The following is a 14,823-nucleotide window of genomic DNA, read 5'->3' on the forward strand; positions in this document are numbered from 1 at the left end:
TTTCCATGTGATCAAAGTGAAAAAGGTTTTTGTATGGAATATGCATAACACTGTCAGACATAATGGAATATAATGACTTATATGATTGTAGCTAAAAGCCACGAAACGAGGCTTTAAGCAGGGGTCAGTCAGAAATGTAATTCATTCACTTCCTGCCTGAATTTAGACATATTTCCTGCATTTTTCTACTACTACTCAGCTCTACACAGGCTGATTTAGTAGGCAGCACCCCTGACAGCCACAGTTGTCATCATTCAACATGTGCACCACTCATCGTTTAAACCACGGCGTTGTACTGAGCTAGCTAACGAGCTAGTTTAACGCTCGATTTCGATTTAAAGCAGCAAAACGGACAAAATAGAAGCAAAAGAGGGCAACATACGAAGTATAACGCCTTGTTGAACACACCAAGAAGCAGGCAACATTGCATGGTTTTAAATACTGGTAGCAGCACTCCAGACACAAAGAAGCAATAACACAACAATAATAAACTATTAAATTATGTTGTATTAGCTGGATAAGCTAACTCGGGAACTTACCTCGCGTTGAGAGGTCGGACTCGAATCGCAACTTTTACGTTTGCCATGATGTGTGTTGTTGTTTTGAGGGGTTTTACACGCAACTCAGCAGCTGTCCAAGTCGGACTTAGTGTAAAATAACGGTTTTAATGTGAGCATGGTGAACATCGCTTCATATTTCTCCAATACAGTGGGGCAAAGTTGTCCGGTAAGCCCCCCCCGCTCTTGTTCAAGCCATCTCCCGACTTCTGATCGAGAATCCGAACGTCTCCAAAAGTCTCAGCAGAGAAGTGAAACTTCCTGCAGGGCAGACATGGAAGGAGAGGGAGGGGATGCTGCTGGATACTCCTCCCTTTTAGCCACATTCAAATCCTTTTTTTTTTTTGCATGTCTGTTATTATTTAAATTTCTCTAAATTTCAAAAGGTCTTTAAATTGAGTTTCACATTGATTAAAAACACCCCCCAAAAATCTGCAGATTATTCAAGCTGATAAACTTTATTTTCTTTTTCATTACGAAATTGTATGTTACTCATTGCAAACATGACAATACACAATAAACACTTAAATCTGAATACATCACTGTCATTTAGAATTTAAACTATGCGGCAACATTAAAAAGAATATCAGTTTAAAAGCAGCAGGGAGTAGGGCGCTTGTTCAACATGAACAAAAACATGATCACAAATGCTTGCATTTATGAAAGAGACGCAGTCACTAGTGAAGCGGTCAACAGCAGAGTGAAAGTGCTATACTGAAATGAAGACAACAATGTGTCTTACACAAACGTGACTTTTCTAATTTTGAAACTTGTAGTATTTGTTATAGATTTTACGTGATAAATATTAATAACGCAATTTTTTTTTTTTTTTTTATGCAAAAATTCCCCATTTCATTGCCCAGTCTTCTTCAGTCTTAAGCGTGAATCTACTATGACTCCAATCTATGCATCGTCTCGATCTTTTGTTTATTGTTTGCCTAAAGACACAAGCATCAATCCAGGTTTGCCTGCAGGAAATTCCTTTGGATCTAAGATGAGATTGTGTGGTCCATAGATGTTACCCCTGACTGACGGGGTTTTCTGGTTCTACTTGGCACCTTAGTTCTCGGTTTGCAGCTACAGAACCTAAGCCTGAGGCTTGCAAAAGCTGACTGTTGACTCTCTTTGACGGTCTGTGAAGCAGAAAGCTAGTCAGCAAAAAGAAGTCACTCAGAACTGTGTACCTCTTGAACAACACAAGCAGATGTTACATTAAACACTGTGGCGAAAACACAATTGCGGCGGGGAAACTGGATAGTACTATTGCTATCATGTAGCTCCCTCTACTGTCTGATGTGAGACCTGCAGAATGTCCATGTGGCTTTGTAACTCCGCCAGAGGTGAGACGGGTTTCACGGTCTTTAACTTCAGCTGAAAATTCGCTATCTGCTCCTAAAGAGAAAAAAAATGACAAGAAAATTAGAACAGGAGAGCAGAAAAAGCCAGAGGTCAGATCATTAGTATTAAGAAATAATTCCAAAGCTATACAAGATGACAAGAAAATGAAGCTTCACCACAGGTAAGGCCAGTTCTGTTAGCTTCTTCCAATGGGATTTGACCTCTTCTTCACTCAATAATCCTCTGTCCACCAGTCTTCCAATTACAAACCGGTAGTTCTTCCTCTAAAAAACACAACAAAAATAATAAAAACATTTGCAGAAAATTAGAGATTTCAGTGTCAAATGACCTTAAATTAAATAATTAGAGGTTATAGAAAAAGGTTACATTTTTAAATATGTATATAAATAAAACTGTTTAAGGAACACTGGGCCTGACAGAACTGAACAAAAAAAAAGAGGAAGAATTCAAAATGATGGAGAATGCTGGAGGCCAAATCTTTCAATTCAAGACAGGGACCGTTTCACATGTCATTCCCCTCGGCCTTGTTTCCAGTCTGTTTACTCTAGAAAGCAGACAGACTGGAAAGCAGGAGTATTAAAATCCACTGGAGAAGCAGTGAAAATAAGTCAAAGAAGAAGAATCCAGGAAGGAAATAAATAAATAAAGTCTCCATCCAGTATAAACATGCTATGTTTAGGCGAGTAGGTTTGAACAATTTATAGTAAAGAAACTTTCAAGAAAAGAAACCTCAACAGAACTGTTCCATTTTGCCGACACTGTTCAGTCTTGTAGATTTTTAACACATTGAAATTGAAAAGGAAAAAAAAAATTAAAAAAAATAAAACGATGTGTGTTGCACACCTCAATCTAATGTTTTTTTAGGATCTATCCAAGGACATGTATAACAAGTTTGATATATGTTCAATTTGACTGTCATATTATGATCATTAATACATCTATATCATTCATACCTCTGTGTCGCTGGCCTTCAGCACAGCAGTGACTGTAAGTGGGGTAAAGAGCAGGTGGATGGGGGCGGAGGAACAGCTGTCTTTCTCCCACAGCTCAGCGAGCTGCTCCAGCAGCGCTGTGACAGGAGGCTCTGACCCTGAACCATTACCAACAGCATCCCCGCCACGTCCGCTGCACTCTGACAGAGGCAGCACCGGGAGCTCTGCTGACACTGAACAGATACACAGAACACATTCTCAGGTCTGTCAAGGACGTTTCATAATGTTTACATTTAAGAAGCAGAGCAATTTTGAATGATGAGAGTTAAACACTTAAAATCTCACCCAGTTTGCAGGCCAGTAGGACACTACAGTTCAGAAGCATCTGCTCTGACAGTACATTCAAAAACTAAGCAAGAAAAAAGAAGGAAGACTGTAATTAACACTGGGAAACGACTCATCAGTAAATTCGGTGTAATTTTATGACACTCGTCTCTCTCTGACGCACCTTTCTGCAGGATAATGTTTCTCCCACTTTTTGCAGCAGTGTTAGGAGCTGAGAGCCAGTCGGCAGCTCCTTATCAGTCCTCGGGCCAACAGCGATGCTCAGCAGTTCCTACATTAAAAATTAAACCCTTTGAGTTCAGACATATCGTTGACTTTTACATGTTTAAGATCTTATTTATTACATGGACTTTCTAACATTCTGGTGAGGCACACTCGTGATTTAACAGTAAACTGTGTGACATAGTGGGGAAAAAAAAAAAAAAGAGAAAAGAATCACAAATGAAATGTTGTTATTACAAAGCACTGCTGGACAAAGTACTAACACACAAAAAATAAATAAAAATACCTTCATTTCAACGATGATGTCAGAGGGCAGTGAAGCACTGTGGTCACAGTGGGGAGGACAGGACATCACTCTCTCACTTCCTTGTTTCCTCTTGGGAGTTTGTGACTTTTCCTGAGGGACCAGCTCAGCCACAGTTCTGTCCACATCAGAGTCTGGAGCAGGTGGACTACCAAGAGCCTTCATCACGCGGTCATACCTGCTCTTCCACTCCCGTCTTACGAGTGCTTTATAAGAGAGAATTATAATGAGAAATTAATGGAAATTAGATATCCTGAGAGTGCTTCTCTCATCTACAATGGAAATTATGTTCTTAAAATAATACCGGCATCACAGAGAGTTTGAGGTCAGTTCAATGTTTTTGTACGCTTTAGTCTGGAGGCTTAGTTAGTAGTAAAACAGGCCTAAGTCGAGCACAAAAAGCTTGCAAAACTACTGCCCTGCCATAAAATTCAGCCTTTCCTTCATTTACATTCATTCAGCAGTTCAAAGCAATCAATGCATTCATGTTCCAGTGGGGACTTCCCAAAACTGTTTTTAAAAAGTTAAACAAAAACACAAAGACTTGCAAATCTTATAAACCGAAAATTTATTCAAAATAAAACATTTAAAAAAGAAAAATGGAAGAAATTGTTTGAATTTGTAAAAATGTATAATTTAAGGGGAAAAAAGTCATTTGAATTGGGTGGCAGGCCTACGTCTCCAAAAAAAAGTTTGGATAGGGCCACGTAATCACTGTGCATCATATTTTAAAAACAGTTCATCAACCCCATCTCCTACCTGGGACTGATGTACCTGTATGTACTTTTCAGCACTGATGGTGCCTTTCCAGCTGTGCAAGCTGCAAAATCCATGGACACTAATGCACCCCCATAACCAACAGAGATCCAGCCTTTGGAACTGAGCACTAATGACAAACTGGATGCTCCCTCTCTTCTCCTCATTGCAATTTTAATCCATCTGACCACACAACAGTTTTCCACTTTGCCTCAGTCCATTTTAAATTAGCTTTGGCTCAGAGAAGACAAAATGTTCTCTGGATTATATTCACATATGGCTTCTTCGAGAAGGCTTGCTCGAGGTGCACCTGTCTGTAAACAATTCCCCACGTAATGTTTTCTGGAACTCTTCCTAAACTCAAGAATCATACCCGTTTTAAATGCAGTGCTGCCTGAGGGTCCAAAGGTCAATCTCAGTTAACCTATTAGGTTGAAAGATTTTCTTCCAGGCGTGTCCTTTTCAATACCACTCACTTTCCCAGCCTTTTGCTCCCTGCGCCCCAGCTGCCATACCCCCATGTTGCCGCCATCAAATTAAACACAAGTGTATAAATGCCTCTAGGGATGGGTACGAAAACCAGTTCTTGTTGAGAACCGGTTCCCATTGTTTCAATTCCTTGGAGTTGTTTGCCATTTTTGCAAACGATTCCCTTATCGATTCTAGTCGCCCCGAATTACATCACCACGTTGCGGAACGTTTTGCAACTTCGTTGGCCGAAGTTGCAAAACTGGCAGGAAACACGGCGCCTAAGCGGCTCAAACGCTGAAAAGTTTGGTCACACTTTACGAGAACGGATGACAACAGGGCAACTTGCAATACTTGCAAAGTAGATATTTCAATTAAGGGAGGAAACACTACGAATATGCAAAAGCATTTGCTCACAAAACACGCGATGACCTTAAATGAATGTCGTGTTTTTAATTCCGCTCCGGACTCGTGAATCTCAACCCAGCAGCAGCGGTAACGTTTGCACGTCCTCTCCCGTTAATGCGGCAGGTAAATAATCAACTAACAGTGCATATTATGTTAGCGCGATCTGCCTTATTACAAAACCTGCCATTACTGTGCATTTAGGTGACCATGATGAGAGAGACAGACAGAGTCTGGCTCAGATGCTGGCAGTTCTCGCTGCAGTCTACCGGTAGCGTCTCCTTTCAGGCCAGGGTAGACGAATGTCACCGAGCAGTGACTAAGTTTGTGGTAAAAGGCTTGCACCCATTTGCCACAGCAGATGCCCCCGATTTTCGGTAAGTGAATGTGTTTAATTGTAGGCAGGGACATTACTGGATATTCTTGTGTAATTGCTACTGAAGAATATTTATTTTATTATTTTACATTTACAATTTTTTTTCCTGGGGACCCTGTGACACCCCATTGAAGAGCCGTAGGCTGTGGATCTCTTAAGATCTCACTGTTGGGTTTGTAAGGCCATGTTACTCCTAAATTTCTATCTTGTTCAAAGAGAAGTTCTAAGCTAAAAGGAGAACGCTAAGAGAATCGAATTGTTAAACAGAATCAAAAATGGAATCGGAATCGTTAAAATCTTATCAATACCCATCCCTAGATGCCTCTCTAGAATAAATATGACATTACATTTTGTCTGTGTCTGTTGAAGTATAAGCTAAGATTTTTGAAAGTAAATAAAATGAACAACCGGTCATTGGATCTCCTTCCAATAAATAGATAAATAAAAATTATAATCTTCTTCTGCAGACATGCAGAAAATGCACATCTGAAACAGCTCTATATTTAAGTTTCTGGGTGATCTATCCCTTTAACTAATTACCTGTAATGTTAGCCGAAAGCCAGCTGCAGGCTTTTTCTGTTGCAAGACGTTTGGTGATGTTTTCCGAAGTGGCGAGTACCTGCGTAGAAATTCGAGTGTAAATATTCAATTCCAAACTCATCCACAAAGGTTTCTCAGAAAATTATTTTATTAGCTAAAACTCTATATTGCTGTAGTTTGTTGTACTTATGTTCTGCTTCCTTTTTTTTTCTTAAACCAAATATGTATTCTTGGACTTACAGTAGGCGAAGTCTCATGAGGGAGCAATATTCGTATGGCTTCAGGGCTCTTCTCACAGCAAAATCTGCAAGCAAGAGGGTGTTTTCTTAACTGAAAGTAGCATCTTGTAATAATTCCCAATCAAATCTATTCACGTAACAAGAAAATGGCTGGGCGCTTGTAAAATAAGCTCTCGTACCTGGTGGCTCTTGCCAAAGCCTCCAATCCCGCATCACACAATTGAGCACAAATGGAGTCATTCAGTTTTGATGGATTTGAGTTTGGCGACCCCAGTCCGTCTCTCAGCATCTTTTCTCCTCGTCCCACCAACTCATTTACTAAGGTAGCCCTGCGGGAAGCCCAAAACGAATAACACAACTGTAGAAAAATTACATTTAAAATAAAATAACAACGATGCTCTTAGTAAGTCTTGAGCAGATATCTATATAACATTTAAACACAGAGTGGTAAATTTACAGCAGTTGCCACTGAAGTGCTGTAAAACAAGCTGTTGGACAGTCTCTAGCCTCCTAGGTAAGCAACCAACCAAAGCTGCAGGCTGATTACAAACCATTCTCAGAGTCACTTTCAATTGGAAAAGGATAATCTAATGGAAGGCAGGTTAAATAAAAACAAAAGGATGTGAAAGCTGCAGTTAATTTGCAATCTAGTGGCTTAAAAACCAGCTTACTCTGAAAGCTCCACAATACTCACTTCATATGCTTGACAGCATTGGATCCAACCCTCTCAGCTACAAATTCCACAGTGCGACGTAACGATGGAGGCTGGTTGTGAAAGAAGGCTTGCTCGAGGTCCACCTGTCATATTCAAGCAACAGATTTAAATACCCCACACACAGGAATTATTGCATTTAAAGTCCTGTTTGCTGTGCCGCTTGGTTATTCACCTGCAGTTTCTGCTGTGACCTATGAGCTGCTGGCGTGTCCTTGAGCTCAGCAGACGTGGGAGTAATCTTGCGGATAATTCCTCCGCTCTTGGCTGTGCTTCCGGACACAAAGGCAGCCAAAAGCTTACGAAATTCACCTGAATGAATAAAAACAAGATGGATTTATCTAAAGAAAGCGCGTGTTGCTGTCCCTTGGCTCATCTGTGGTGAACGTGTTGAGCAAACATGAACAAAGCTGTGCAGTTTCTGATTAAAGGACGGTTTATTTTTCAAACTTCTTAATGAAACTCGAGTCCACCAATGACTAAACAAAAGGCCAAACAACCTATAAGAACTGTGCCATTCTTGCACTCGCTACTCTGCATCCAATCAAAGGGCAAAAAATCCTGCAAAGATTGAGTCCTGTAGATGCAAGACTTTAAATTTAATGTGTCTATGGTTAAGAATAATCACACCAGTACAACAACAAAAAAAAAAGAAATTACCATCCTCAAGACAGAGCTTCACTTTAACCAAAAGAAAAGGACATGCTAGTCCAACAACCCAGCTCCCCATATGCAAATTAAAAGACACAAAAATAACGTGAGGACCAGCCTCGAACCTACAGATGAAATGACAAAGCAGTTTTGTTATGAAAAAAAGCTCATAACCAGCCCAAGAGAAACTCTATAAAAAGCCAAGAAAGTGACTGATAACATACAAAGTAATTCACTGTAATAATTTTTACTGTAATTGTAACAGCCAGCGACAGACACTCTTTCTTGCAATTCAAATACTTTGTGAGACAATCCATTTTATTAGTATTATTTTTTTTAATGCTACTACCAGTAAAAAACACACACTGAACAGAAAAAAAAAAAAAAAAAGAAAAAAAAAAAAAAAAAAAAAAAAAAAGATCAAAACCTCACAGATAAACATACACGTGTAGATGAATGTGCGAATCAGCTGGCTGGTTGTACCAAACTTGTTCCCATGAATCTCAGTAATAAAGGGGAAGGTAAAGACTCCAATGTTAATATGGCTATTAAACCATCTAAATTAAGGCATGCAGAAATAAACAGCTACTATAAATTAAGATAAGAATACAGTGCCCTTAAACCCAATTTAAACATAAGATTTACATTCAGCATTCCACATTTCTACTCACCAAGAAATGGACAACAAGTATAAAGAAGCTGCTGATCCACCAGAGGAATACAGTCCTAAAAAAAAAAAAATTAACAAGCATATAAAAACAAGTCGTTTTATGGACAAACACCTATTAAAGTTTGTCACTTACAAGCCCTGCCACATTTATGTCGCTTTCTTCCACCTTGGCAACCTCAGTAAACTCACTAGTGAAGAAAATATCCTCTGGAATCACTGGAATCTACACAAGTTAAACACAAGTTCAACTACATGTTAGCATTACGTATAAATAAATATTATTCTCAGGCATCATAAAAGTGTTAAATAGATCTTTGATTCATGATTGGTGAGTCTGCTGCTCACTGTATAAACCATTACATAAAAAACAAATCTTGCCTACACATTGTAACTCACCTGAAAGAGCCAGCCTAATACTGACACCATCAGTAGCTTATTTAGGTAACACATTTCTTCACATCGATCAAGAACCAGTTTCCTGCAAGCAAACAGGAGACTTTTTATTTTACTATATACACATACCATTTACCTGTACTGTCATAACTAGTTTACATGCATGCATATGAAGACAAACCTATATAGGAGAAGCAGTGTGCCCAATGTGGTCCTGTAGCAGAGCAGCCGAGGGCCGATAAAGTCTAGCATGGAGAGGAACTCCACCAGCCAGGGAACAGTGAGGATGGTGTGCCTTCTCCTTATACTGTTTCTCAACACAGCACACACATCTAGCACTGGAACACTCTGTGGGACCAAGAGGGAAAGAAAAAGAAAAAAAAAAAAAAAAAGTAGCATGGCATCAAATATACATTTATATCTGTACTGCAGATGTACAGGAAGAAAATAAAAGGAACTGAAACTACTTCTGACTTTTACATACACCATTTAAAAACAGGCCTGAACATTTGGTGCAATAAGTATTTGTTTCGTCACCTTGCTGCGCAGGGCTATAGCAGTATCCTGTATTTCTCTGGACGGCTTCTCGGATGTTTGGTAAGGCAGAAAGGAAATGAATCCCAGAAACTTTGCTAGAAGACGAGCTAGGAGCAACACAGAGGAGAACCGCTGCTTCTCGTCCTAAAAAGGATGAAATAATAAACAGCATAAGAGCTCATCTTCTTAGAGTGGACAGGTTTAAGAAGATGAGCTCTCCAGGTACCCAGGTTAAAATACATTGCTTCAAATAAAAAAGGAAAATACAGCTGTAAAGCATTTTAACAAAACACCCACAAGAGCTGCAGATGCAGATAACAAAATACCTGCTGCTCCATGTCTCCATCTTCCTCCTCCTCCTCTTTGTCCCGCTCACAGATGGAAGCAGGAGGGCTCAGGATGGACACCTCGTCCAGCTGGAGTAGCTGCTGGCACAAGCTATCCTGCAGGTGCTGGTTCAGCTGGCAGCTAGTGCACAATATACAAAACAGATTATAACAACATAGTCCATTAAACTTTTTTCTTTAATTTTTTTTAACTAGTAAGAACACAGGAAATTTATATGAAATTTAATATTTATTATGCTGTTATCTTTTTACTTAAATGTTGTTGTCTCACCAGCTAGCAGCCTGCAGGAAGTCCCTGAAGAACTCTTGGTAACCAGGAAAAGATGGAGGTGAGCACGGGCCAACAACTCCGTGAGGCTGAATGAGACGCTCTTCAAGACGCTTCAGGCGCCCCAGACCCTCAGCTCCCAACATGCCTAACAAGTCAGCATCAGGAGCATCTCCAGAAGTGCTGTTCACTCGGGGACCTTTACACATCTAAAGGAAAAAAAAAAAAGGAAAAAAAAAAAAAAAAAGGTCAATTTGAGACCTTATTGGGCCAAGTAAGAAGAATGTCACGTGGTGGCAACTTCTGCAATGAGATAGATAGCTTTTGTTAAAATGTATGATTTACCTGAATAAGCTGCTTCAGGAACAGACGCGCAAAATGAGAATGATTTCCTGCAGAAGTCATCTGACTCATCATTCCTCTGAAGTAAAGACAGAAAAAGATCCTTTATTACATTGAAATCCTTAATTTCACCCAATTCCTGACCATGAGGGGGAGAAATAAATAAATAAATAAAACACTGCTGTAACTAACTGGACTTACCTGATCCTATTTCCAAGTGCAGTGTCAAAATTCCACCCGGGTTCCTTGTGAAAGTCCTCCCACTCTCTCAGCACCTCATAAAAAATATCTCTGTGAGAAGAACAAAAGAATCAGGTGATTAAGATAATTGATGAATGGAAAAAATATACTTGATCATTAATAAAATTAATTCAGTGGTTTTATTCAACTTATTTCAACAGTTGAATCCTTAATTCACCAAACAATCAAGAAAAGTTTCTCATCTCACAATTAAATCTACAAATTATCCAACTATAATATTTCACACTGTGTCGATCGACAAACAACATTGCGTTTGCAATTTAAAGCAGTTCACCTCTATAAAATGGACAAAAGCAGAAATGTACCTCTGTTTTTTGAAGATGTGGAAAGCCTTGTCACTGCTAAAGTTGGACCGGTTGTCAGTATCAGGTTGGAAAGGGACCGAGTGGATGAAAGTGGACACTGAAGGAGAGAGCTGAAATACATTCATTTTATTTTTTTTTAAGTGAAGATGGGTCAAAATAAGAATCTGGATTAACAACATAGGTTGGTAGTAATGTTAATAACATAGCATACAGCACTGGGAAAGATTTAAAAACACAATAAATGTTTGCATTTACTTCATCAGCTGTACAATACAACTCTGTTACCTTGGCCGTGCTTTTATCTTGGGCCTGAGTGAGTAAGTCCCTGAGATGTGGAGAGAAAGATGCCACCCGTTCATTCTCTGCCAGCAGTCGCAATGTGCACTTGTCCAAATGAGCTACCAACCTGATAAATTACAAGAAGACATGGTTACGAGTCAAAAAGTTAAGAATGTTGAGGAGTCGGTTAAGTGGAGAAAACAAAAGACACTCACTGAAACTGATTCTCCAGGACCTTCACTGCAAAATACACACAATTGTGTACTAGTCTTAAATAACATCTTTCGAGAATATCTGAAAATTTGAAACAGATCGGGACCTTCAACACACACACACACACACGCAAATATGCAATCCTAGTATTTGTAATATTCCGTGACTGCACACCTGAGTGTGAATGAGCTGCACACAAACTTTCCAGTTCATCGTCATGAGTGTGAGGGGACCGAGACGTTAGTAACTGCATCACAAAGAAGAGCTCCAGGAAAATGTTTGGTACGAGGTTTTCTGAAAACACATAAAAAAATTTTTTTAACTAATTTAAATGTGTTTAGTCTTTTTTAAATTTCTTTCATTATTAATTACTCTTTAATTACTTAACAGAAACCTGTTGACAGGCATTTACTAATAGCTGTTCTTCATCTAGCAAAATTGTTTGTACAAGTTCATTTTATCCTCATGTAATTGTTTTTAGATAATGATCACCACCTTGTGGTCATTTACCAGAGATGCAGGTACTATACAGCTCAACCAAAAGATCCAGTTCCAAGGAGAAAGTGACTTTGGATGGTTCAGGACAAGTTGTCTGTTGTTCTGGTGTAACTTTAGATCCTGTTTTAAGCACTGTCTTGGTAGGGGTGCATGGTTCCAAAGAAGACGGCTGAGGAGAGCCGACCTGCTGGGCACGCTTTGTCCTAAAAACAAGAAATTCCTGATCATAAAACTACAAAGATAAACTGAGATGTGGAAAAAAAGATACTTCAGCTGGTGCAAAAACAGCTGAGACTGTTATACATATAAGAACCTGAAGGGGAATTTTACTCTAATCCAGAGTGTACAGACGATTACCAACAAAATATGGATTACACTTCCATCATTCCCTGTAAAACACAGCAAAATATTACCCATCTGTAAGTAATATGGCACCCACTAGCAGACATGGATTACTGGCCAATCCAAAAACTAAACACATTTTCCCCACAATGCACTCAAATCTGTTTGACCAAATCGAGGAAAAGTGCACTTACTTTTCCTTTTTAAGCAATTCCCTTTCTTCCTGCAGACTCAGAGAACTGCCCCCTGTCATCGACCCCTCGAGTGGCACTACTCCTGACAGGGGGCTGGATGGTTTACTGAACGGGGTGGAAGTGAAGCAGGTCTTTGGTTTAGAGCGTGGCCGCTCTGCACTTACTGGTGTCGGGTTTATTCTTCTAGTTGGCTTAGATGCCCTGAGGAATAACAGAAGTGGTCAGATTGTTTGAAAATTACATGTTCAAATCTATATTTACGACTCTACTTATGTTAGACTTGTGCAGACTCACGCAGGAGAAATGGGTGAGGAGCCAACAGGAGGGAACTCCTCCAAGTTGTTGAAATTGAGCTGACCTACAGATGGAGGTGAAACCTGCTCAATTATCCTACCATACCCTTCTCCTCCTCTTACTGATCTCCTCCCCCCAGTCTCATCAATATAATGCCCTCCACGTCCTCGCCCCCCCAATGACATGTTGCCACCACTCTTCTTGCGGCTTTTCTGGGACTGGAAGCTAGGGCTGTGCTGAAAGTCAGGAGGAGAAACCATGTAGTCCCCAAGCATGATCCTTTGCCCACCACGCCGCTCAGATCCTGAAGGCCTGGAAGCAGGGCTCCATGTTGTAGAAGAGGAGGGGCTGCTGAAGGCAGTGACCCCGCTCAGACAGTGAGATCCTTCAGGTCCAGGTGACACAAATGAAGGAGAAAACAGCTGGACGCGGCTCGCAGCCCGAGTACCATTTCCACCACTGGCAGACTTGCAGCCCCTCTTTTCCGAGAAAACATGGGTCTGTGCAGCAGGCCTAGGGCGGCTGGGAGTCTTAGCTGGGGTGGCGGGGCCATGGGTGAGTGCTTGACTGCTCTGCTCTCTCAGAAAATTTAAAAGAAAAGGGACGAACTCCTCTTTGTGAACTGTCAGCCCGAGTTCACTAATCGACAGCTTGTCCTCGTCCTGTTGAAGAAAGAGACTTTAAGTGTTGGAAAATTGGATCGAGACAAGCGCATCAACCATCTATCAACCATGAAATAACTCAGATCATCAGCGCGATTAAATCCTAGATGCATCCCAAGATAGTAGATATCCACGCAATTAAATTTTCTGGATAGATACAGTTAAATCTCCTAAGAAAATTATTATCTAACCTAGCTAACAACGTGCTGGCTAATTTATGGCAAAACCCCACATCTGTCTTAAGAGAATGAAAATAATAGTAAAATTATTAAGTAACTGTGGTAAATTATGACAGGTTTTACTGAAAACATTTCTTCTGAAAAAAGGGAAGCTGACAGCTACCATCTTGTCTGTAGTCGACCTGATCTACAGCTAACGTGGCTCGCTAGCACAGCAGCTAAAAGTTTTGTTTACAATTAGTTACGAGCTGTGTCATCACACAGAACAAAGTAAGCGGAGATAAAACGCAGATAAATGCTCCTCTCGTGATAGTATTACCCGTTTCAGACCTACCCCTGCACTCTTTAGCCAGTCCACCACCTTAATAATATCCACTTTGTGTGATAGAAGCGATTCCAAAAGAGCCGCCATTCTTGCCAAGCTCTGCGCGGCTGAAGAACTGAGAGGAAAGGGGGCGGGGTTAGCCTGTGTACGCATGCGTGTTGCAAATTACGTGTGCCAACCACGTGTGTTTGTCATCTGAGCCTTCAAGAGTCATTCAAGGACCGTTAAAAGGGCCTGCTTTCACATGTCATCCACACACTAATAATAACAACCTAAATACAGTCCTTTGCAAAAAAAAAATAATCTCGAGTCACCACTCATTTTTTAATATTTCGCTTCCAAGGAGGGAGACTTTCTCAAAAACCTTTTAAAGTGGTGTTGCGTAATAGTTTCCTGGGCTTTCTGAAAATCATAGCATGGTGTGCTGTGTTGCCTTAAAATAACCTGAGGAAATTGGAAGTTTTTGAAAAGTATCCTAAAAAGTATCCTAAAGTCATGTCCTATCATGCACTTCCTTTTGGAAAACATCTGATTGATCAACGTCTTCGCTTTTCAGCATGACAATGATTCCGATAACACTGCCTGTGCAGTAAAAACATACAATGAAACACTATCAGTCGCGGACTGGCATCGCCTGGACCTCAGCATTACCGAAAAAATGTGGGATCATGTTGACAGAAAACAAAAGAAAGGGCAGCCAGCATTCAAAGAAGAGCTTTAAATACTCTTCAAATAGCCTGAATAACTATTCCTTAACACTACTTTACAACTTAAAAAAATTAAAAGAAAACCTCGGGGTGTGTTGAAAATGCTCACATGAAGTGTATTTTTGCCTCACATACTGTATT

At 40.1% G+C, this 14,823-nt stretch overlaps 2 protein-coding genes and 1 long non-coding RNA gene across 3 annotated transcripts in view; 1 reads left to right on the plus strand and 2 right to left on the minus strand.

Moving 5' to 3' along the window:
• Positions 1-821, minus strand: part of stard9 (StAR-related lipid transfer (START) domain containing 9) — a 41,387-nt gene extending 40,566 nt beyond the window's left edge. The window contains exon 1 of the mRNA XM_085390829.1: positions 540-821. Coding sequence (XP_085246955.1) covers positions 540-586 — 47 coding nt within the window. The 5' untranslated portion in view covers positions 587-821. The remainder of the gene's footprint in view (positions 1-539) is intronic.
• A 175-nt stretch (positions 822-996) lies between these two features.
• On the minus strand, positions 997-14,128 carry cdan1 (codanin 1). The gene is made up of 28 exons (XM_085391648.1): positions 13,985-14,128; positions 12,810-13,471; positions 12,516-12,716; positions 11,992-12,182; positions 11,656-11,775; positions 11,484-11,562; positions 11,275-11,395; positions 10,990-11,099; positions 10,625-10,714; positions 10,427-10,502; positions 10,085-10,290; positions 9,793-9,934; positions 9,467-9,610; positions 9,111-9,277; positions 8,933-9,014; positions 8,670-8,759; positions 8,538-8,592; positions 7,391-7,527; positions 7,198-7,301; positions 6,683-6,832; positions 6,505-6,568; positions 6,265-6,343; positions 3,702-3,925; positions 3,357-3,464; positions 3,194-3,257; positions 2,870-3,081; positions 2,072-2,179; positions 997-1,949 (listed from the first exon to the last, which is right to left on the minus strand). The coding sequence occupies exons 1-28, from the start codon at positions 14,126-14,128 to the stop codon at positions 1,827-1,829; spliced, it is 4,053 nt and encodes a 1,350-aa protein (XP_085247774.1). The 3' UTR covers positions 997-1,826.
• On the plus strand, positions 5,183-10,545 carry LOC146646732 (uncharacterized). Its single transcript, XR_014908805.1, has 3 exons — positions 5,183-5,474; positions 5,553-5,725; positions 10,088-10,545. It is a non-coding gene; the product is annotated as an uncharacterized LOC146646732 (long non-coding RNA).
• Positions 14,129-14,823: the final 695 nt, after the last annotated feature.

This window comes from Rhamphochromis longiceps, linkage group LG19, assembly GCF_057381845.1.
Source record: "Rhamphochromis longiceps isolate RC_006_pf linkage group LG19, R_longiceps_female_GT1.1, whole genome shotgun sequence".
NCBI classification, from domain to species: domain Eukaryota; kingdom Metazoa; phylum Chordata; class Actinopteri; order Cichliformes; family Cichlidae; genus Rhamphochromis; species Rhamphochromis longiceps.

Coding starts and splice junctions, on each gene's coding strand:
- cdan1 (XM_085391648.1), bottom strand. CDS start 14,128: ATGCGTACACAGGCTAACCCCGCCCCCTTTCCTCTCAGTTCTTCAGCC. Junction 11,100..11,274: donor AAGATAAAAGCACGGCCAAG/GTAACAGAGTTG, acceptor AATGTATTTCAG/CTCTCTCCTTCAGTGTCCAC. Junction 2,180..2,869: donor TGAAGGCCAGCGACACAGAG/GTATGAATGATA, acceptor TGTGTTTTTTAG/AGGAAGAACTACCGGTTTGT.